Genomic DNA, 26,062 nt, shown 5'->3' on the forward strand with positions numbered 1-26,062 from the left:
GATGACTGAATGTATAGGCGCGGGAACAAAATACAAAAATGTGGGATCGTTAGAAGGAAAACAAACTTTTCGAAATAAAATAAGAAAAAGTTTATTAAAAATTAAACTACTGAATACGTATTTAAAAGCAAAGAACAGAAAACACAACTAGCACGTAGGTGTGCCTATAAAATTTGAAGTTTGCCCTTGATTTCCCTAGGATCCCATCATCAGGTCTTGACTTGGTGACAATGGGACCAGTGCAGGTCGCGACAAGTATGGACGTGTTCGTGATGGACGGCGGAGTACTAAGTAGGTATTTTTTTTACTTTACGTGTTAATCATTAATGTATGTTTTAATGTTTGTTTATGTTAAAGTACTCGTTGTAGTTTTTATTCATATTTGTAATTAGAGTGAAACAGTTAAGTTTTTAGTTTTTAGGTTGCAGTGAAGTTATAAAGCACGATCGTGGTGGTTAGGATGAACGGCGATAAATAAGAATTAAAAAAAACTTTTTATTGGTTTTAGGGCCTTTAACGTCTGATTTAGTAGTACAAATAATTGGCGATGGCAACCTATCTGATTTTGACGAATCAGACCTGAAAGATCAGTTCCTCCAGTATGATAAAGAAGGCGGGGGATCTACCTCTTCAGACGAAGATGTTCAAAATCAGTTACTATTTAAGCCCGAATCTAGTCCACACAATTTAACATCTACCTCAAGCCACGACCGATCTTCTCGTGGTCGTCTATGCAGCCGTGGTCGTCTATGCATCGCCATTTATCATTGAAGCACAATCTCGTCAACGTCAGTCTAGATCAACAAGCCTTATTCTGTGAGAAAAAATAATGTTACGTGATTTTTGTTATACTCGCATTCATACATTGATCAGTATTATTGTACCAAAAAGTGAATTAAACTTATTTTTATTTGATTCGCCCATATTTTCATTTATAATTATCGTACAACTACGACCAATTAGAACACATACTTCAGTTGGATCAAAACGCTATGACACGATCGTGCGGGGGGGTTTTAAAGGGGGTAAATAAGGGTGAAATTTATTTTTGTATTTTTGCCTCATTAAATATAACCCAAAGGCTAAGGAAACAGTATTAATAATCTCTATTTTATAAAAAAAAACTTCGTGCTGAAAGGGATAATAAACAGGAAAATTAAAAATATCCTTGGCTTATTTGGCGAAGGTTGAAAAGACTTGATATCCACCGACGAAAAGATTTAATATTGTTATTTTGTGCTTCTCCATCATTCATTAGTCTATGAAACCCATTATGTTTCCTTGAGGCACTAGTGACTTGGCAAAAACCTTTAGGACTCCTTTAATACGATATTTTCTAACAAGTCTCAAATTTCAATACAATTATTACGTTTTCCGAGGTTTATTAAATCATTTTGAATGTATGCATCGAACTACGAGTATTTACTATAAATCCTACTAATATTATAAATGCGAACATTTGTGTGAGTGAGTGAGTGAGTATGTTTGTTACTCCTTCACGCTGAAACGTCTGGACGGATTTGGATGAAATTTGGTATGTATGTCGGCGGCCAATCGTAAAATCCGCCAGATTACGCACGAAATTCCTAGGCATATCGTGAAATGCCGCCATTGCATGATATGCCAAAAAGCTGGCCAGGCATATCACGACGTGCCTGGGAAACAATACGGCAGATCGATTAGAGCAACGCATTCGTCGATATTCCTAGCTCTATACCAGGCATATCGTGATATGCCGAAAAAAGAAAAAATTAGGTACACACAGCAAAGATTTTAGTTTGTGCGCTAGAGCATAAAAAATCATTTTGTGTCACCTAGATCCAGCATAAACACGAACCTTACGAGCATGAGAAGTGAAAATATTTTTGCAGCTGCAGTCGCGAGCTAAATCTAGTGTTTCCAATCGGTCGTGTTCAAAGTGTACGATGTCAAAAAGGGGTTATCATCTCGAATTAAAAATTAAGATGAAAATCTTTACAGGGTTATGAAATCAAATTGATCCAACCATCTCATTATAACAGTTACAGTTAAAAGCCAAAATGCTTCAAAGCTTTTAATCTTTTAATGTTTATTTGGGCACAAACGGTATAATTTAACTTAGATCTAACAAACTTATATCTAACATTAACCAATAAAGATGCTAGCGTCAGATAATACATAAAAATTAAAGTGGCTTGGTGTATCCACATTTGTACATAATATTCTAAACAACATTAGAGAGAAAGTCGGAGAATTGTATACTAAAATAATAAAATGAAGTTAACCATTAACTAAACATAAAATAGAAACTTTAAATCTAAGCAGACAAACATTAAATACTTCTGCTTCAGAAAATGATCAATTATACATTTTACATGCTCTACTTACAAAACCATTGTTTTGCTTACATAATTGGTTCGAGAAAAGGGGACTCGAAATAAATTATTAGTTCGGCGACTATTAATTCGAGGAACTTTAAACCCTATATTTCACCCGGAAGATAGGGAGAAGCATTAAGACCAGATATCAATTTGAATAAAAATAACTGATTTTTCTAAGCGCGTCGGCTTCGAGGGAGACAATACTTATGTGTGCTATCTAAGTTCTGGCGAGAATGAGATGCTTTATAATTTAAATGCTTGAATAGTTTATTTTGGATCTGTTTCAGTGAGTTTATGTGCACACTGTATTGCGGATTCCAAACAGAAGACGAGTATTCCAAGATGTGCCTAACTAGTGAATTAAAGAGAAATTCCATAGTACTTGTTTCCTCAAATTCCTTACCAACTCTCAACACAAAGCCCAGAACCTGGTAATCCTTGGAAGTGATGTTCTCCACGTGATTCCGGAACGACAGTTCATTGTTAAGATAAACTCCTAAATCCTTAGTAACATTCATTCGCTCCAATATCACATTATTTATAAAATAGTCACTAATAATTTTATTCCTTTTTCTTGTAAAAGTATTGACATGACATTTACTTACATTTAAAGTCAAATGATTGCAACCACAATACTAGCTAAGCCGGTTCAAATCATCTTGTAAAGCTTTGCAACCTTGACTAGTTCTGATTACATCAAAAAATTTCTTATCATCGGTATAGAGCAGACAATTTAGAAGAGGAAAAACAAAATACAACAAAATTAAAAATAAAGGTCCGAGGTGAGATCCTTGAGGAACGTCAGAGGGGATTGGGACAAAAGAATAGCACTAACCCTTGACAGCAACAGCCTGGCTACGCTCGCTCATAATTAACACCACTTGCTCGCTAGTTATAAAATAAAAGGCAACAGGCATCGAAAGGGTTCCGGCCAGACTGTCAAGCTGGACCGTAACTTGGCGTTAATTAGATTTACTCAGAATCTAGACTGCCGCACGTGTATAATTCAGTTTGATACAATCTAATTTAATGCTAATGGAGATAGAACGCTGATGACTTTGTTACGACGGGAACAGTGAAGTTGTCATATTGCCTTATTGAATCAAATCGCTGATTGCTCTCAAACAAAACCAATAAAAATTTGATAAACCCGAGTAGGTTATCGTGCACTGGCTCCATAGATTAAATAATACACCACAAACACGGCACTCCCAAAAACACTTTATGGTAATTTGTTTCTGTTTCTTTTAACACTTGTATGTAAAGTAACGAATAAGTATTTTTACCTTTCTTTATAGTAGATTGTTCAACAAGGGACTAAAACAAGCCATAATGACACGAGATGTTTAGCCACCCGAGTAGAGCGAGGGTGGCTATAGTTCGAGTGGCATTATGGTTGTTTAGTCTCGCGATAAACACTCTACGTGACTCTACTTTTCACTTTGAATGTGAGGAAAAACAACAATGTTCTGTTCAAAATTACAATATTACTTTTTAAAAATGTACGCTCGACTAATGGACAAGCCATCTGTTTAAAATTCAAATAGAAAAAAAATTGTTGCCCGGTTTTTTCTTTTCTTTTATTATTTATGAAGTGACGTTTTAAATGCTTGCATATTTAGCCAACAGTTTAAAAATTAAAACTATTTTAAAACTAATTGGACTATGCATAATACAATTAATTAATCCTTAATATAATTGAATAGATTCAAATTTGTAATCATTAACTGTGTTTCACGAAACTAAATCATGTTTTTTTAAAATATTTATGCACAGTTGGCATTTTGAGGTTATTTCCACACCCTAAAAAACCTTCATTCACAAACACCGTGTTGGCTGTTTAGGGTTTTACAACGTAAGTTAAAAAAATACTTGAATCTCTAGAGAATAAGAAGGAGCTTTAGTCCCGATATGCAGAGACTAAAGTAACATTTGAAGAGCATGACAAGTGATTTTTTTTTAAATATTTAGAAGTCCCATAAATAATTTAAAAGATATCGCTATTTGCAGAAAAGAGTATACTTAAACGGAGACACTGACATCTATTAAGCCAGATTTGTTAAAACACCACGTCAAATTTTAATTCATTGAAATCTGCCTATACTCAAATTTTTTAGTCCGTAGAATTCTGACAACTGTCATAATTTGACGTTTCAGGAGTAAGGAACTTTTTTCTCTGGACTTATTATTGGCAGAATGACATATCATTTAATCAAACTTGTTGTCAGGCCGTTGTTAGTCGACTTACTATTATCAAAAAGGCAAAAAGCTGTCAAAAAAAAAACTCATTACAATAATTACGATGAGAGGTGTAGGCGCGTACCTAGTGTACGTAAGTTAGTAATATGGTCACGAAAGAAAGAAGTACAGAAGGATAAAGAGGTCTTTTTAATGTATGATAAAAGCTCGGTATTTTTTAATAATTCTATTTTTCAGCGAGTATGGAAAATTTAATGTTTAAGGCAATAGACCAAATACTTCTAAGTTGAACACTTTACAAGTCAACTTTATATAGGCACTAGAAATAAATAAAACAAAAGTTGTGAAAATGTTTTATTTATTACCATCAGAATCATCATCATCATCTGTATAAAAATAGCTGTCACTGTCATCATTTTCCCCGACCCGTATCGCAAATTTATCGTAGGCACTATCTATTAAATGGTCAAGGTTGCATAATTTGTCTTCTTCTTTTATTGTATGTGGTATACAACCTTGCCATTCTGTCGCAGTAATTTTATTTACACCTTGGAGTCTCCTATTCTTTTACTTCAGCCATGTTAAAATTTTGTGAAATCGATCTTTTAGACCTCGATTATTGTGTGAGTTTTTTTGAGAAAAAACGATGCTTAGATCGACTCGAATCGATTTAAAAATCATTTTTTTTACGGAAGAATCGCCATCCCTAGTTATCAACCATGGCGTACATTTTCTTTTATACTTTGATGAAAAAAAGACAGTTGACAGCTTAAGTTTTCAGTTCTGCTACGAATGTGTTTTGTATATTTTATTTTCTAAGATTTTTTAATAATGGATTTACGTTTTACGACATAAATGGCATGTTGATTAAATTTAAAAATATAAAATTAGTCCGTAGTAGTAGTAGTAATATACGATAATCGTCAAAGTGATACCGACAATGACTTTTTTTCCACAGAAAAAATATATTATTTATTATGTCTAAATTGTGCAATTTAAAATTAAACCAAGTATATTTTAACAAACAATATACAAAAATGATTGTAAATCATTGTATTTCAGCTGCAAGATATATGTTCTACATTTATTTTTCTTCGCATTTCTCACCACATATCTTAGGAACGTTTTTTCCACTGGTTCCACAATACCAAGAAACGTCAGAATTCTACGGACTAACAGCCTTATTCATAAAAAAACCTTAATTGAGGTTTGATCGGTCTGTTACTTAGCAGACTGATTAAGCTTGTTAGACGGTTGTCAAGAAGTATGATTCATAAACGCTTGCTAGCAGTCTGCTAGTTGTTGAGCTGCTGATAGACGGATTAGACGCGTTATGTTGGCCACCTTGACAAATCAAAGACAAAAAATGGCCTAATCGATAATTTAAAAAAAAAATTGACAGCAGTGACAGCAAATTACCAGGGAAAAAAAAAGCGCATGTTTATGTTGTGCAAAAAGCCATAATTATGTTAATCATCCTTATTTTTTTTCATATTTATTGTTAATTTATTGTTGCTAATTTAGAGGATTTTTAAATACAAATTCCTGAAAATAAATTTTCCTGTTTTTTTTTTAAATCTGCGTAGCCCTGCCTTCACTATAAATATCTTCGGTACCTATGGTTTTTTGCTCTAGTCAAAGTCAGCTGTTCAAACTTGTGGCGGCCATTTTGTGACTTAGCAGAGAGATAAAGGAGGGTCTACGGTCCTCTAACTTTAGCAGAGCCTTGATCGACTGATTAGCGCTAACAGACGTTTATGAATCATGTTTTTTAGCATCGGGCCTTCAAGGAGCCTTCAAGGAGGCTCTAACTTTTTATGAATAAGGCTGTAAGAATTTAATGACATTAGTAAAGAGGGTCTGAGTCCGCGCGAGCAGAGCGGTGGCGCGTAGTGTGCGTGTTGCGGCAGCCGCCGAGTCACGTGCTCCTGAGAAGAAGGGCTACGAAATAGCCCGAAACATGTCGAGCTAAACTCGGTTTAAGACGTGAGTGTAACGGATAACAATATCATTTAATAAACATATTCGGTGGGGATAATGTTCGTATTTATCAATATTGTAAGTATTACGAGATACGAGTTAAGAGTAGGTAGTACTTAAATTGAATTTGTATTTGTTGTCTGGTAGTCAAGCAATAACTTCCAATAAATACCAATGGACCGAAGGCGATGGAAAAATAAATGAAAAGAAATTCAGTCAATGAGTTGTTGGCATCAAAAAACCCGAAAAGGAATATTATTTATGAGCGACTTTAAAAAAGGTGAAGGTTCTCAATTCATCATTATTCATGTGTAATTTGTATTTAATCGGATTTCAATACCAAAAAAAAAGTAGCAAAATCACCTTAATTATTAAATTCTCAGATTGCCATCTCTGTTTTATTACGAAAATAAGAAAATGGAAAAAAAGCGTGAACTCTTTGAAAGGCCCCAATAAAATAGCGCATAAACAGCGTGTTTATGATTTGAACGAGGAAAATATAATAAATTCATAAGAAAAGAGGCAGCAAGGTCATGACCCGTTCTAAATGTAGGAAATGGTCGCATTTTATTAGATTATTCTTACGAGCGTTTCCCAGACTCTACTGCACTCGCTGCAAGGCTACAAAAGAAAGATATCGCACCTTCAGGACTATAGTGACCTAATTCAAAATTTACGAGTTTTGAGTTATTGTCATAAAACGTCTCTTTGAGACATTATTTATCCACTATTCAGTAAAACACAGACCTTTCTAACTTAGAAAAGGATAAACTTTACAATCGGTCTCTTTCACTCCGACCCGTCTCTTCGCCTCGGCTTAATTTAATACAGACGCGATCAGTGTTGCGCCGTCAGTGTCATGAACAACTCGCTGCGAGTTTAGTATATTATTAAAAAAAAAATTGTAACTAGCTGTTGCCCGAGGATTCACCCCCGTTTCACTATTTCTAAATTTTCTTCCATAAAAACTTTCTCCTGACCATAACGAACACAACAAAAAAATAATAAGTGAAATCCGTCCAGCCGTTCCAAGTTTTGCGCTTAGCGACACATTTTACGATTTATTTTCATTTACATAGATTTATATAGATAAAACTATTTGTGTAATTAACCTAGTGAGTATTTTCATTATGCTCAAAAAACCATAGTTTCAAACACAATATCTCCAGGCAGCTGGGTACAAATAAAATTTATTCTATTTGCGATGTTCCACACGATTTGTAACGGCCACCATGCTGTAGGCTGTACTTTAAGCGTGAGCTATGGGGCCCGTTTTTAGCCTTTAAACTATAATAGTTAGTACCTATCTAACTAAAAAAGCCGTATTTTAAGTCCGCCTATTGTGATATACTGAGCACGGCCCGATATGCTCTTGACCAGTTTTTTTATTATGTGTTGATAAGCAGATATGCAGTAGTACTTCTATTAAATATCATTCCAAGTTTGAGGTTCGTGTCAAGTTCGTGTGTTTAACCGACTAAACGTTACAGATAATTATAAAACGAAAACAAAACAAAACCCTAGGAATTCGGAAAGGAGCCCGGAATTTTCGTGGCATTTGTAATCTGTCATAGTGACTTCTCACTTATCGACTCTACCTAAATGATATCGATGATGATTATTATCTGGTTAAAGTCGCGGGTTCACGGTGGATGCAGGCCGCTGCCAACCGAGGCAACTGGAGGTCTATGGGGGAGGCCTGTGTCCAACAGTGGACGTCCTTTAGCTGGTATGTTATATATTATGGCTGATATATTATTATATTTAGACGACCAGATGGCCTATTGGTTAGAGAATCTGACTACGAAGTTTGAGGTCCCGGGTTCGATTCCCGTGTCGGGGCAGATATTTGTATGAAAAATACGAATTTTTGTTTTTGGATCTTGGGTGTTTAAGTATGTATCTATATTTACATAATTATATTTATCCGTTGCTTAGTGCCCATAACACAAGCTTTGCTAAGCTTACTTTGGGACTAGGTCAATTGGTGTGAATTGTCCCGTGATATTTATTGATATTTATTTATTTATATGATGATGATGGTTGATGATGATGATGATGAATGATATTATAGTAAAATAATAATCTTAATATATTATATACTCGTAGATATACTAATGGAACACTTATCAGAACTACAACACTAGCTGTATATGTTAGTGTTTCTATTCATTGTTTTCATTGCATAATGCATATTGATATAATAAATGACCAATATGAGATGGCAATATTATAATAACTATTCAAATAATTATATTGCCCAGGCATTATACATAATGACTATCACCTTTTGGGCAGGGTAATAAAAATATATCCTTCAATGATTACTATTTTTTTTATTTTTGACATAAAATTCCTTCGTTTTGCATGTACATTTTCATGTGCATTTACCTATATAATTAAATATCTGTCAAAATCTGAAAAGTAAGTTATTTATAACGGTAGAATTCAATTCTGGCACTCGCCGGCCGCTGCCGCTGCACGCTTTGCTTCGCTCGCTTTATTTTGGTCATAGTCAAGTTGAACCTAACACGCTCTTCCTCGCTGCGCTCGTCGTCGCAGCTAACTTTTCGATTGAATTAATTAGACTTTAGTTGCCCAAAAATCTGTTGTAATCAAATTGCCAACAATCATGTAGCAATATTCATAATGACCGGACAATGTGATAAATAATGAAGTTCACATAATAATTATCAGTTGTCCCGGAACAGCTTGTCATTATTCACTTTGCCCTCATTAATCACTTCGTCCTTAACATATAAGTTTAAAGTTTTCCGATATTTGTTATATTTACGGAATAATCACCTGGCTCTACTTAACGATTACATAGAGGAGACTGGCCGGAATATTTCCACGAGACTGATGGCACACATACCTTGAGGAGGCTGGACAACCGGGGCCCTGGCCCTATACTACGAAGCAGAGATGGGCATTAATCGATTAATTTTTAAATCAACTATTCAATCGATTGAACAATCAATCGTCACTAAATTAATCGCGATTAATTTAGTCACGATTAAATTAATCAACGGAGTACTCGAATAACGATTGATCAATCGTCATTTTAATCGACCAAATTTCATAAACCGAGTAGAGTTGACAGTATTTGTTATGAAAACGAGGTTAGTTTTTGACTGTCGACGGCCGCAGCGAGTAGTTGAGCAACAATAGCGCTGGAGTGCAGTTCATGGTTGGCTTTCCTTTCGAGCTCAACTTGAGCAGGAGCCACGACCAATAATAATACGTGAGTGACCCGTGTATCTACATATTTTAATAATGAACAACCGTATTGTTTAGGTACGGCTGTACTGAATGAACTTGAACAGGTAGTTAGACCTAGTCAGTTTGATTTTTTAGTGATGTACGGAGCCCTTGGTGCACGGCTCCGACTAACACTTGGGCGGTTATTTTCCTTAGGATCATCCTAACATAACAACTTGAACGGTAATAGAGTGTACCTTTAACAATATAAATCAATTATATTACAACGCGGATTCACGTTAAAATTTTTGATAACTCAGCTCTACAATAACACCGTCTGGTATATACTTTTAATGTGATCATCTTGTTTTGTTTGTTCGAAATGAACAAAAAGTTTAGTTACATTTCCATTTTACCACAAAGGATGTGTCACGAAGTAATAACTAAGAAGCTTTCGAAAGCATAAATTGAAATTAAACAATTGTTTAATAAAATTCAACTGAAATTTCTGATGGCTTTTAACAATAGCTGCCTTCTTGAAATAAGCACGTATTTAGATGTATATTATGTGAGCGAGAATTCTGTATTTATACAAAAGTAAATAAATATATTTAAGAAGATTAAACTCCTACAATTGTGGACTGCTTGCGGGAGTAATCGGATTTAAACTCAGGTATTATAAATGGTCTTTCTCACTGAGTTCAAGGATACACAAAAACACAACTATGAGGTATTATTTTTTAGACAATAACACTATAATACTTTGGAGCTAAAATTTACCATTTATCATTTGAAACATCTTGCTAACGTTTGATCCTTACAGTTAATTAGAACAATCAGTGAATTTATCATTAAAATTTTGAGCAAAAAAAATCGAAACAATAGCTGTCAAAATATTCTTTTGTCAACGTTTTCAATGATTTTTTGAGTTATGAAGCAAAATTTAAACGGTGTCTTTGTTTAGAAAATAAAGTAAATACCTCCATCGAAACTTCGAGCTCACCATTCCGTGTAACTGTGTAACAGTACATATTGCTAATCCGCTAAAACCGGAATATACCTACTCGTAGGTCAAAATTAACTCGGAAGGTCACATCACATTACTCACTGAAGGAAGGAAGGACGAATCAACTGCGATCACATCAGTGAAAGGAAATGCGAAAAGACACCACGCAGAAGAAAATAAATACCTAAATACGTGTTTTCTTAATACAGCCAGGTAAGTGGGTATAGAGATGAAAAACTTAAGTAAATGACCTGTTGTTTGTAGTAGAGTACAGAGTGTATTATGGAGCTTAAAACATTGTCAAAATTTGAAACGTTAAGTTATTTATACGGACACGTTACTACTACTTACGTTTTCCACATACTTAAGTCATATACTTAAGTTTTTCACCTGTACTATTGTTCTATTTTTCAAAACAGTAACAATAGCAGTAACAATAACATTTTCGGAAATAACATGCCGAGCATTAGAAAATCCCCTTGGGTTTTAGAGCTGTATCTTTGCGCCTCCCAAGTAATTCGAAGCTGATTTCGAAATTCCCGAAAATGGCTGGGCCACTTAAGAGCTTTTTTTTCGTTTTTCGGTGATTTGTTGTTTCCGTTCAAACTGTTACAAAATATCGTAGAGAGTTGAGTATATACTCAACTATTATAATACCTATATATTATTTTTGTACGTCAGAATTGTAGGGTCAAAAATGTCAAAAGGAGACCTCATCGATTAACTTCATTTTTCTCAGGGTCAGTTTATCTTATTCAAAAAACCTCATCATCCCAGCTTATATACGTCCCACTGCAGGGCATAGGCCTCCCCTCTGAATGAGAGGGCTTGGGCAGTAGTTCCCACGCGGGCCCAGTGCGGATTGGGAACTTCACACACATCATTAAATTGCTTCGCAGATTTGTGCAGGTTTCCTCACGATGTTTTCGTTCACCGTAAAGCTCGTGGTAAATTTCAAATGTAATTCCGCACATGAATTTCGAAAAACTCAGAGGTGCGAGCCAGGGTTCGAACCCACGATCCTCCTATAAAAAACCTATTTTTAGGGTATTCTGATGGTGGTGGTATTTTTAGTCATCTTAAGGATTCTAATCCCGGAATCATATTGTATTGGAATTTGATCGCAACCCAGAGAAATAAAATGAAACGAATTGTCTATTTTGCGTAAAGTTGGATATAATTTATTGGTTATCGTCATCACTAAACTATTTCTTATCTTGTTAAAGGTAATGCAGATAAACCAGCTGAGTGCGTGCAGAATTCCGTAATAATATGGGGCAGTATTTATTATTAAGTTTTGATTTCTATTGACTACGAGTATTACTAATTAATTACCTATTCGTTAACTTGCAAAGGCCACGTACAGTCGAGTTCATAAACTTGTGAGCAAAAATTTGATAAAAAATATCTGACCACGACTCTACGTAACGACGTAGAAGCAAATTTTTGCTCACAGTTTATGAACTCGACCGTACCTTCTGTTAAATTAGTTATGATTTTGATCGGTCTGGTTCCATGTATATCTGCCACTTCAAAATTTATCAATTAGGTACATTTAAAAAAAAATACTGTTCACCGATTTAAAATCATCGTGTATTATACAATAATCACTACTCTGAATTTTTCGAAAGTGTTTTTTGGCCAAGATTTTTTTGGCTTGGGTTTTTTTGGGCAGACTGCTTCTTGCAGGACTGGCCCTTGTATACAGGGGACAGAGAGCAGTGAAAGTATCGGGGGGAGGCCTTTGCTCAGCAGTGGGACAGAATAGGCTACTAAAATTTTTTTTTTTTGCTATTTTATATACTGAACCCTAAAAACGTATTTTTAAAACAGAAATTCCAACAAGTCTTAATAAAAGATGTATATTTAATGCTGGCTCACCCCAGTTAAAGAAGTGTACCTACTTGAAGTACAGGGTGTGGGTATGTAGAATACCCCGTGTTATGTTTGATGGGAATTAGATCGCAGCGCCACTATCTCGTTTTGTGGGAGGTCTCACGCCCTCTAATTCGGGTAAAGCATGGTAATCTGACAAGTCAAGGTAAGCATCGGGCCCATGCTGCTTTAATTAACTGATATAACTTCTGATCAAAGCCTATTTACCGCCATCCTAATCCTAAGTTATAATTACTTTGATGAAATATTGGCGCCAAACCTAACTAATACCCAAGATATTTTATGATATAAATGGATTAAAATTGTATTGTAATAGACAAGTGAATGCTGCAAAGGTGTGCTTTATTAAACAACTAGCCTGTTAGTCAATATACCACAAACGGGACTTGTCACGCTATTATTACACAAGTAATATTTACCTCGACGTTTCGGCAACGTTACAGTTGCCGTGGTCACGAGTAGACACTCACGTAACTAGCCTGTTACCCGCGACTCCGTCCGCGTATAATTCGTTTATCTTTATCCCGCGGGAACGATTTAATTTTCCGGGATAAAAACTATCCTATGTCCTTCCCCGTAACTCAAACTATCTGTGTACTTCTACTATCTAAATCGGTTCAGCTGTTTTGATGTGATAGAGTAACAAACAAACACGCAAACAAACAAACCAACAAACTAACAGACTTACAAACTTTGGCATTTATAATATTAGTGAGATACGAATATCGAAGACAAAAAAAATGAGGACCGGACTGCCAAGTTCGATATTTGTATAAATAATGCGAATATTTTTCTAAGGATTTCGTATTTTGTACGGAACCTTCCAAGTTTAGGTATATTTTATACCTTAGGCTGCTATCTGCTCTTAAAATACAAATAATTCTCAAGAAAACTTAACCGTTAAGTATAGTTTTCCTTGTACCTTACTACCAGGGACGCTCGATTTTAATGAAAATTTGCACTTTAAAGTTGAATATTTCGCAAACAAATCACTGAATCGAAAAATCATCTTAGCAAGCCCCTAACGGTTTTAAAAGACCTATGCAACGATACCCCACCCAATAGGGTTGGATTTTTCTCGATCAGACGAACGGACAAATACATAGATAAACGGTAAACAAAAGTGGGTTCACATAAACAGAATCCTAAAAACTACCCCAACTAACCTTAAATACGAAATGCTTAGAATCTCTCCCTACTCGAATAATGCGTAAGACCAAGAAAACATTTTATTTATCCTGTCCAAATATTTATTTTGAAATGGTATGCGGATTTCTTTTGTTCTATTTCAAGAGGATAGGTACTTTCTCGTGCCTAGTATACATATTATTACATGAAGTCAATTAATTTGTTTTTTTTGACAAGTATATAGTTACTACCTTATGTACAAATGAAAGGTAAACTCTTTGTATGTAATTGGTAATGTCTGAAAGGTCTCACAAATCTATCTCGTAGCGCGTACCGCTTTGTAGCGAAAACTGCCTACGAACAGAGAACTCGCCTAGCGGCTTCTTGGTACTGAATGTGTTAATATATTTAGCTACTTTATATCTCGGATAGGTGAAAAGCACCCGCATAATACAGACAAAGTTGCGGTCAATAGCTAGTAATTCATACTATTTAAAATAAATATATGTCGTTTAGGATATGTTTACAATATGTAGGTAATATGGAGTATTAATGCTTATTTGACAGCTAGAGGAGAGGTAAATCTTCTGAACGCACGCAAGGTGATCTTTATTATTATCTTTATCACTATAAAATGATGTTAAGTTTTTCAGCAAAATACAAAAAGGTCAAGGAGACTCTTCAGTGTAATGTAATAGGATTAAATATGCAGCTTAGTTTGAATAGAGATGAGTTTTCGCCAGAGCGGTTGTAGAAAATAGAGGTGGTAGCTACGAATTTTGTTTACGGGTGGTGAGGACCAGCTGGGCTACTCCGAAACTCGAAACTCGAAGTTCGTGTCGTGCGGTCCCTCTGACACTTACACTGTTTGATACGAGAGCGAGAGGGGCCGCACGACACGAACTTCAGTTTCGAGTTTCGGAGTAGCCCTGCTGCGGTCGTATTGTCTAACTAGCTGGCAATTACAATCACATTCAGCATCTCTTACAACCGCCATCCTAAATGGTTTGACAAATAAAAATAGTGATTGCGAGATGATTGCGAGCAAGCCCGCATATGCGCAATGGGCATTATTAATTATGCTTCTAACTGTACAAGTGTATTGCCTATTCTTAATTTATAAGTGCGGTAAACTTTGTACTGGGCAAAAAATAGTGGTTTTATTACTTATTTCTTCATACTAACATGGTGAAATTTAATTGTAACCCGAGAGCCAACATTTCTTACATTTTTGTGGTAATCAATAACGTACATTGAAATTTGAGTTAGATAAAATAAGGAAGATTACACCAATACGCATCATCAATAATGATCACCAATACGTCTGATTAACTTAAGAAGCTAAATTAAAAATATAATTTGTTTCCTAATTTTTAAAATAAAGCTAGTCAAACCTTAAAAGATATTTTAAAATACAACTTGTCAAATGGATGCTACAAATTGTTTCTAGTTAGTTACTGATGTGCCAGAAAATTTCGGAAACTTCTCACAATTTTGTATGGGGATTGAAACTTTCCGTTTCTTAAATTTAAATTTCCTATATTTCTTGTGAAATTTCCAGAAATTTCCGAGAACTTTTCCAACTTTTTTGGAAACTTTCTGCAACTTGCACATCTGCAGTTTGATTTGATTTCTATAAACCGCGGTACACTGACTATCAGTGGTCCGCAGGAGCCAAAATAAGTTCCGCGAAACATTTTAAACTTCGAGCAAGGCGATGTAATTTATAAAATTAAATTAATGTAACTTTAGAACCTTTACGATTATTGATTAACTATCACGTTACATTTCGACGATTGAAAGGCTAATTGATCTAAGCGCCATTTTTGCGAAAAATTTGAAACATAGCTCAAACGACAGAGAGGAATTCACTGTTTCCGAACATGTACAGTATTGTATCAAAGAAATTAATGTACGTTCCAGGGTGAAACCTTTTCATAATAATTTTTGACATGATTTCTTTAGCAGATGTATGGAATGTCAATATGACATTAGTAGCACAAAGGTTGCACCCTGGGTAGTGATTTAATTTCCTTGATTGTACAGGCAATACATATCTATAGGTACAACCATAGCGTAAAATACATATATTTATGTATATATCAACCATTTTCTCAGTAGCATAAAAGTGTAGGTATACTTAGGTATTTTTGACGTCTTGGTAACGAACATATATTTATGCCCTTGACTGTTCATAACTCAATTTAAAAAAAAATGTCGCTTAGATGAATTGGCTTTCCACTGGCGATTTATAAATTTGTTTGGTTGTTTGTTTATACTCTTTATTGTACAAAAAGGAAATACAAAAATGTTACACAAAATTACACAAAAAAAGAAATTGATAAGTACAAAGGCGGAAATTTATATCCAGTTCCTTTTCAATCTTGTGGGGGCTGGTAATAATAATAAAATCAAAGTGGTCCCAGTTAAAAAAGGTCGGGACCACAGCTGATTGAAGTCAAATTCATCATGTAGAAGGTAAACGACCTTACCGTTGGCATTTTAATTTCAATCATTGGCACCTGGGACTTGACCTAATTTCTACACCATTTGAGTGTGAATAAAGTAGGTAGAATACGAGTAGACTAGAATAGAATAATAAATACGGGTGTGTCAACAACGAATGGTTAACTTGTCGATATTTTTGACACGTTATGTTTATTCAAATTGTGACATGCCTGTTATTTTTTATTGATAAATAGGTAAATAATAAATAAGGTAACACCTATCTAGAAGTTTAATACTAAATTTAGTCTAAAATTACATACCTACTTAAACAAGATTTCTCACTCCTTGCAGTCGGGTAAAAAGACCCTGATTTATCAATGTATTGATATTTTGAATATGAAACTACCGTGTGACTCACTCATATTAAATGATATTGTAACGGATAACTCACGTCTTAAACCGAGTTTAGCTCGACATGTCAGAAAGAGAGCGGTGGCGCGTAGTGTGCGTGTTGCGGCAGCCGCCGAGTAGCGTGATCCTGAGAAGAAATAGAGGGCTACGAAATAGCCCGAAACATGTCGAGCTAAACTCGGTTTAAGACGTGAGTTATCCGTTACAATATTATTTAATATTGATATTTTGTTAGTAAAATATACGAAACAATTACCACAAAATTATAAGTAAGTACATGGTTCAATGAAAACTTAAAAAAAAAACAATTTAGGAACGGGAGCTTTCCTTTAAATGATTGTCAATTTATATGACATTGAATCGACAAGATGCTCAATACTGTGAAAAATTTAAAGATCCAACCGTTCCAACCGTTTGGCTGTAAAACCTGGCCATATACTTACTACGAAATGCAGTATTTGAACTACTTCGTGTCTTGCTGTCCCGCTGACGCTAATATTATTAAATACGAGACTGAGAGGGACAGTAGGATGCGATCTTTGATTTTCAAACATCTTAGTGCCCCCTTGTGTGCTAGACGACAGACGGACACGTGAGTGACAGCAAAGCGTTCCGTTTAGAACCTTCGAGTAGAGAATTATGTAAACTAAGGTTCTTGCAATAATAAGCAATGAACGGCCCATTCTTTAGCTAACGAAAAATTTCCTTTGCCTCCTCATAGATAATCTTATTTTTTTTAATAAGTAAACAGCAAATTGAATACATCTGTTGAACCTTGAAGCCATCTTTCATCCAATAACGATGCAAAGTTCAGTTAACGTTGATTATGATTACGAATATGAAAACGCGATTATGAAAACTTTAATCGATCCTAATAGGAATATTAAAATTGTCAAAAGGTAATTAATTCACGTTCATGAAATTCCTCTACTCTAGATAACATTCTGTGCCCATTTGTTCCGCTTGTGCCACACACACACACAACAAATGAGTCAAACCGCGTCAATTCAAAAAGTTGTTCATCCTACGCTATTCGTCTAACACACACAGAGACACTAAACTTCTGAACTAAATAAAGTCTTGTTGGAACTTCGCTAAAACTGTGTCACTATTTTTAGCCAAGTCAAGATACGTATCGCTACTTATTATTTTATGGTAATACGTAAATAATCGTTGTATTTTCACAGAGTTTGACTTTTTGCTTTCCTCTAAATAGAAACTAACTTAATTTATTTTCATGCCGGGTTTCGGTAGAGGTATCATGTTACCGCCATCGATTGGAGGCCCCATTCCGCTATGCCAGCAGTAGGTTCCTGGGCTTCACCCTAGATCCAAATTTGAATTGGAAGAATCATGTTGACTCCCTATGTGGCAGGTTAAGTAGTGCAGCCTATGTTTTGCGCAAATTAAAGCCCATTCTGGCAGATGGTGCACTAAAGCAAGCATACTTTGCGTATTTCCACCCGTTGCTTCTGTATGGCACCATACTATGGGGAAACTTCACGGACAGCGGGCGCATTATGGTTCTGCAGAAGCGGGCGGTGCGGGTCCTTGCCGGTATCAACCAAAGGCAGTCGTGCAAAAAAGTATTCAAATCCATAATCCCTATCTTTGTTGTATTTGTTCCATGTTATTATGTATAAGTAGGTACGCGCACAAACATTTGTAGCTTTAGTCGAATGGGCGTAGCCGGTAAAATTACTCGCAGCACGGGCCGCTTATGGGCGGTACCTCACAGAATGGCATTAGCGGGAAAAACCCGCGCGTTATCAGCTCCAAATACTATGAGCACCTACCCTCAAACCTAAAAAGCGAAAAGAGCGAAGAAACGTTCAGCCATCGTCTAAAAGACATTTTGTTGGAAAATGCATTTTATTCAGTAAATGAATTTATAGATTTGACATTTTAATTTAATTCCAAATTTGAAATTATGTTTTTTATTGTTTAAACTATTTTTTATTTTTATTTTTGACATTTTAATTGTTAGTTAGTTATTGTGTTAATTTTTATCCTTGACATTTTAGTCTATATTCATGTTAATTTTAATGCGTTTTCATTATGTATGACAATCCCTAGAGGAGAACCAATCTTATTTTATTTGTAATTTTTCGCATCATGATTGGAATTTTATTTTTATATTATTATTAATCTTATAACCTTTGAGGATTTCAATATAAATTCTTATCCTTAACTGACATTTATGTAAATTATCATGTAATCTTATATTGAATTAATAAATAAACTATACTAAACTACCAGTCTTTACCCGCGGTTTCGCACGCGTAAAACCAGTGCCCTCGTTGTCTAAGGTCTGGAGCTCCCAATTAAATTCTCTATCCTTCTTATCCCGCATCCAATACTATGTGACAGAAGGATTAGTGTTCCGAGTGCGTGAAATAATAATATCTGGGAGCTGAATTTATATTCCGAGGCTTTCCTAAATTCCCGTGGGAATCCCCAAAAATAACGCCGTAGTTTTATTACCACTGCATAAAAAAAATACCAAATATCATGGCTCACTAGACTTGAATTTTTCAGCTCATTTTGGAATTTTACTTGCGGACATCCCAAACTCGTGGGATATCCGGATACATAAATAGTAGGCTACATTGTATTCCCAAAATTGCATCCAAATCCATAAAGCTGTTTTAGTGTGAAAGAGTATACACACGCACTCATAAACTTTCACTTTGTAGGGTAAGTGTACCAGTGAATGAACACTTAAGGAAATTTTCGACTTTGAAAATTAATTTTAGACAGTTGGGTACAGTTTCCTTAAAATATTAATTTTTGTATAGCAAAACCAACTACTCTAGTTGGCTAACATCACTATTATTCAATAGTATTATTGCATAATTAGAAGATATAGCACTATTTAAGGGAAAAAATGGATAATCACCAGTGAATGAACAAATGAAACCAATGAATGAACAACTTTAAATATGATATTTGTTATATTATAAAAATACAAAAGTGAAGTTATATTAACACAACTACATTCAATGTACTTATTTGGTCGATTCCATTTTCTAAATTAATTAAAGTACAAAAATAAGTTATTGTTCATTCACTAGATCTTGGAAAGTTATAAATGAACAAGCTATAAGTGACTTTGTTCATTCAGTGGAAAACTTGAACCAGTTAATGAACTTATATTTTACGTTTGTTTGAATACTAGCCTTTCGATAGATAATATATTTGGATCAATGTCACCGTATACGAAATCTTAATATGACTACTAGAACAAAAAATATTGCAATAATACAAAATGCTGCCATTTTGGAGTCCAGTAATAAAACACTATATTAAAAGGTGATGTTTGTAAACAAATTACATTAAACTATATATGATTAGCTCTAACAGATCTTCAAAGCTTTAAAAACAATACCCAATGAATGGTAGATGCCGGGGACAAATGCAGTAACACATTAGAAATATAGTAACTTTCCTTCTTCGTTACTACTGCTCCATAGAAAAAATGTACAAAATACGTACGTCCACTTTATGTCATCGCCATTTCAAAAGTATTGCTTAGAGGTAGAAGCCAGAACCTAACAAGAAAAGGGCTAATCGAAAAAAAAAATACGAGGCGTGTCTGAAACGTACAAAATTCTTATTATTTCAAAAATGTGCGTTTTGTTCATTCACTAGCACTGTTCATTCACTGGTACGCTTACCCTAATGTTAAGGCTGTTGCACGCGACTTCGTTTGCGTACAATTCATTTATCACTATTCTATGAGAACTGCACGATTTTTCGGAATAAAAGTATTTCCAACGTTTTCATCACTTTTTTATGTCACGTGGTATAAGACAAGGGCAGAAAGAGTTGTTTATGCGACCACGTGCGGCCACGCATTAAGTAGACAATAAGCCGGGAATACACATGCTTGTAGCTCGCACGTTTTTACGCAAGCTTACTCACTAGTGTCAATTTGTACGAAGAATGACGTATGTGCCACCCACTCGTCCGAAAATGTGCGAACTACAGGCATGTGTATTTCCCAGCCATACAGCTAATATCGCCAAGTACGAGTCAAATTCACGCACCTAGGGTTCCGAACAGTCTGGGTAAATGTATACACCACAAAATCGCAAAAAAGCTGGTAGGTATATCAATGTATTGTTATTTTGAGTAATATCACATTTTTTACAACACGAGTAGTACGAGTAGGTAGGTACGAAAGATGAAGCATTGCAAGTATTTTATAGGACCTGGCCCTGAGAGTAAAACATGAAGGATTGGAAAGTAGTAACTTCAATTAAAATCAGTGCAAGCGTCCAATAAATTGCTACGGGCAATACTACAATAGCAATTATTCTTGTTAGCTTAACCTTTGTAAAATCCCGCGCTGTAATTGTTTTGGTTCACAGCGAAGCCCGTCGGAAAAGTATGGAAATTGTGAACAAGCATATTACGCAGACTACTTTAAACGAAATCTACAGGAAATCATAATTTACTGACTTTTGTGCAATGAATTGTCGCAAATGTTGGTATTGCGGCATTCACACCATCACATCGCATCGTAACTTTAAGTAAATCTGTCACACCATGAAGTTTTTGCATTTGATACTGTCCTACTTTATTTGCGAAAATTACATATTTTGCACGTGCCATATTAGTCCGCGTGCATGCATTTGTACTGCACTTTAGTATCACAGTTCTAGAAAATAAGACCATCAAGAGTATCGATAATACTGCTTTTTAGAATTTCAGTATTATCGATCTATTAAAAGTCTATTGATTTTCTACTGTCGATACTTCGTCGATCTCAATGCTATACATAGTCTGCGATAGTCTATCGATATTTTGCTATCTATAGTCTATCATCCTATATTCTTCAACAGTCAATCGCCAGCCCTAATCCGGTCTACTAACTACAACTGCAAGGGTTGTCGCGAAGGATCGCGAACCATGAATATTTTGTATATAGCAACATTATCCGAAGATTCAAATTGCCGCCATTTCTATAGTTGACTATGGTAAGCTGTCATTTGTTTTACATTCTTTGCATAGTTTACCTTCAAATATTTCATACCAAATATAAAGTGCTAATAAGTTGTGATGTGATGTCCTGACTCCTGAGCTGATCTGAAAGCTAAGTTCTAAGTTCTAAGTGCTAAGTTCTAAGTTTTAAGTAGCTAAGTACCTTGGTGGCTGATTAGTCAAGTGATTTACTCTAATAACACATTAGCGAATTCCCTTAATATATGATGAGGTACAACGTTGTTAAAGCCAAGTTTACCTATGGTCTTACAAATTTGCTCGCGCTATGGCGGCCCAGTGGATGAGACATGGTAATATGTCTTTCCTATCATCATTGCGAGAAGGAGACATGGCAATATGTCTGGCTATTCATCCCAATGGAGGAGGCATGGCAATATATCTTTCCTGTCATCATTGCGAGAAGGAGACATGGCAATATGTCTGGCTATTCATCCCAATGGAGGAGGCATGGCAATAGGTTTTCCTATCATCATTGCGAGAAGGCATGGCAATATGTCTGGCGGCTATTCATCCCAATAGAGGAGGCATGGCAATATGTCTTTCCTATCATCATTGCGAGAAGGCATGGCAATATGTCTGGCTATTCATCCCAATGGAGGAGGCATGGCAATAGGTTTTCCTATCATCATTGCGAGAAGGCATGGCAATATGTCTGGCGGCTATTCATCCCAATAGAGGAGGCATGGCAATATGTCTTTCCTATCATCATTGCGAGAAGGCATGGCAATATGTCTGGCTATTCATCCCAATGGAGGAGGCATGGCAATAGGTTTTCCTATCATCATTGCGAGAAGGCATGGCAATATGTCTGGCGGCTATTTATCCCAATAGAGGAGGCATGGCAATATGTCTTCCTATTTAAAGTCGGTATGGATATATATATATATATATATATATATCTGGTTGTTGGCTTATCCAAATTGGTTTGAAAGCTTAGCATTAACTGCGGTTGAAGTCATAGTGACTATTTTACTACAGGTGGTGGACATTATTTGGGGAATAAATATCACCTATATGAGCACCAGGTTAGCGCCTGAGTGAATTGTACATAGCTGAAGAGTGCGGACATCACAGGAGATAGTTTAAGGTATGAGGTCATGTTATTACTTTTGCAATTTCCATCGATATTACTATTGATATTCAGATGAATTAGTTACTATGCTCTTTATTGGGTTTTAACCTGAACTCTGGCAATTATCCTTTATGTGGTGCGGTTAATAAGCGAAGCAGATATCGATTACAATAACCAACACAATAACACAAAGCGCCACAAGGGTGATTGGTGCATGTTTAATGCTTTTACCTTCCCGTCGCTCTTTCTGTACGCGTCGTGCACGCGCCAGACAAGTCCAGGTCCAGCGTTGCTGCTCTCCTTGCCCACTTCGAAATACTGCATGATCGGATTGCTCTCGAGCGGCGGTGGCTGGTTGTTCGTGACGCCGCTCTTCAGCTTGGACATTATGCCCGCCATGCCGGTGCTGAGTCGTCTCACGAGCGGATCTGGTTGCGAGGGTTCCGGCTCTCGGGCTGGTTCACCTGTACAAAATGCCATTACTGTAATAGATGATGATATTCGAAAGACCAAGCGTCCAGATTCCGGTGGCTCGGGCACGTGGAATGTTTGGGAGAGGATCAAGCCGTGAAGAGAGCGTACTTGGGACGACCCAGTGGACGCATACGCTCGATTGTTACAAAAATGTAGATGTACAAAAATGTAAAGATAAATATTTCGCAAACGAATCACTGTATCGAAAAATCGTCTTCACAACCCTAATCATTTTAAAAGGCCTATCCAACGATACCCCATACTATAAGCTTAGACGAGAAAAATAACCCTCCAGTTAACGTCTGTGGGTGGTACCTAGGTACCCTACTATTCATAGTTATATAGAATAAGCTTAATCATGTTCGAACGAGATAACAGCTTTTCGTAACAAACACGGTTTATTTTCTGCTAAGCGGATTAGTTCTCAGAATACCATGCACATAAACAGGAGTAAGTAGCTAAAAGCGGAAAATAGAAAATTGCCAAGTTAATACGTTACTGAGCCACCGTGACATTTTAAGAACACAATAGGTACAGGGCGGCCACGCCGTACAAAATACGCGTTCTTGAATCTAGGGTAAAACCTCCAGTGAATGAACACTTAAGAAACTTTTCTACTTTGAAAAATCACTACTCTGTACTTATTAATTATTGTAATGGTTTTATGTAATTTAATCAATCGTTATTTAATAAACAAGAATTTAATTTCTGCGATTTTTTATTACGTGTATAGTTTTTGAGTTATGAAAGAATTTATAAAAAAGTACCCAAAAACCTAGTAAATGAACGAAAAAATTAATGAATGAACAGAGAAAAAACCCAGTGAATGAACATTATTTATATAGTTTTAATCAACATTTAGAAAAGCATTTTTAACATAAAACGATGTTTTCTTCTTCAGTTATTATTATATAAAATCTTGAGGTAGGTACAACACCTTCAGTATTCCAATTATGTTTCTGTATTACAAAAATACATAATGAACGTCTTGGGTAAAATGACTTGTTTTATGCTCTTGTTGTACAATCTAATATTATTAAGAAGTCCAATTTAGGAAGTAAAACTATCGTGCATTTCGATCACGTCCATCGTTACCTACGTTGTTCATACATAGGGTTAGTAGGTATCTAGTAAATGAACAAAGCCAAATTTCTATAGTCCATTTACTAGATTTTTCATTCCTATGAATGAACACGTAGTGTCCCAATACTAGTTCAAAGAAACAGAATCGTTTTCTATGCACAATCTGAAATCACAACCTTAATACGATTACGTTAACATTTAATTTTAGGAAAAAAACTATATTGAGCCGACACCAGTAAATGAACAGACTGTTCATTTACTGGTTTTAGAACATTTGATAAGCCAGTAATGGAACACCTAAAAATATCAACTTAACCGCAAAATAAGCCACTAAAGAGTACAATTATAGAAAATTTAACTCTTAATCTAACCAATAGCTAAACTTTATAGTGGTATACATGAAATAAGCAGTTCAAATGTTACTCCAAACATGCACTGTTCTTACTTGGGATCTAATTTTTCCATACAAAACTTCAAAAGCAGAAATACGTGAACTTCAAACGCCTGCCATGTTGAAATTGGTCGAAAATAAATTTACCGATTTTTGCCATTGCATAGGAAATCGAGTTACCGGTAAGAAAAAAAATACGACAGTTGGTGGAAATGGCTATATTGCTTATTTTAGGCAAAAAACGTGATTTTGTTCATTCACTGGGGGGGGTTCATTCACTGGAGGGTTTACCCTACATAGGCACGACGACGTCAGCTGTACACGCGACAATGTGTGCGTAAGCTGCACAGGGCTGACTATTGCAAAACCGTATAGTACTTTATGTGCTACCAATGACATTTAAAGGTACTCATATGTAGGAATGGCTTAGATATGTGCAAATAAATGTAATCGTTAATCTTACCTATTTAGAGGATATTCTGGCAAAACAGAATAAGTGCAATTTTTTTAAAGTTACATACATAGGCATACTCAATGTTTTCTGCTTTATTTATCTAGCAAAACTACCTACCTACCTACCTTCACTAGCGTTTGCAGGTTTCCTTACCATGCTTTCCTTCACCGTAAATCTCATGGTAAAATTCAAATGTAATTTTCGACAGGTGCGTGCCCGGGCTCGAACCGACACCCTCTGTTTGTAAAGCCATAGGTCAAACCACTAAGCTGCCACGGCCTACTAGTCTAAATTTGAATACTGTCAACCCTTTAATTACTTCTCCACCAATTTTGATAAGGCGTCGTTGAAACTGCCCAAAGTAAATAATAAATACATGTCATGGGACACTTGACACCAATTGACCTAGTCCCAAACCAAGCAAAGCTTGTACGATGGATACTAGGCAACGGATAAACATACTTATATAAGTATATACTCGTAGATAAATATATACATATTAAACATCCAAGACCCGAGAACAAACATTCGTATTATTCATACAAATATCTGCCCCGGCCGGGAATCGAACACGGGACCTCAAGCTTCATAGTCAGGATCTCTAATCACTTGGCCATCCGGTCGTCAATTGCCCAATGCTAACTGCAGCTTTATAATCACAGATTGGCATTCGTGTTGTTGACCCATGGTGATTAATCGTGAATGTTGTACTACAGGTAATACAGGTAATTACTTTCGAGCTTGAATTTTTAATTTGAATTTTTGAATTTGAATAGGATAGAGTCTAGTACTCTCTAAGTAGCGGTGGTACACCGAATGGTTGTAATAGTCCTAAGTTTGTACCCGTTCACTCAGAAACAGGCCGCAGCTGAGTTACGGGTTTTGAAATGAATATGGGCCTAGAACGACACACAGTTACACAGTTTTACCAAAAAACAAATCTGTAATATCA

General features: G+C 35.7%; 1 protein-coding gene across 1 annotated transcript in view; it reads right to left on the reverse strand.

The window, feature by feature from the left end:
* Positions 1-26,062, reverse strand: part of bma (SCY1-like protein bma) — a 167,102-nt gene that overhangs the window by 83,526 nt on the left and 57,514 nt on the right. Inside the window, exon 2 of the mRNA XM_074086703.1 lies at positions 22,940-23,172. Coding sequence (XP_073942804.1) covers positions 22,940-23,172 — 233 coding nt within the window. The remainder of the gene's footprint in view (positions 1-22,939; positions 23,173-26,062) is intronic.

The sequence above is a fragment of the Choristoneura fumiferana genome, chromosome Z (genome assembly GCF_025370935.1).
Source record: "Choristoneura fumiferana chromosome Z, NRCan_CFum_1, whole genome shotgun sequence".
In the NCBI taxonomy this organism is placed as follows: Eukaryota; Metazoa; Arthropoda; class Insecta; order Lepidoptera; family Tortricidae; genus Choristoneura; species Choristoneura fumiferana.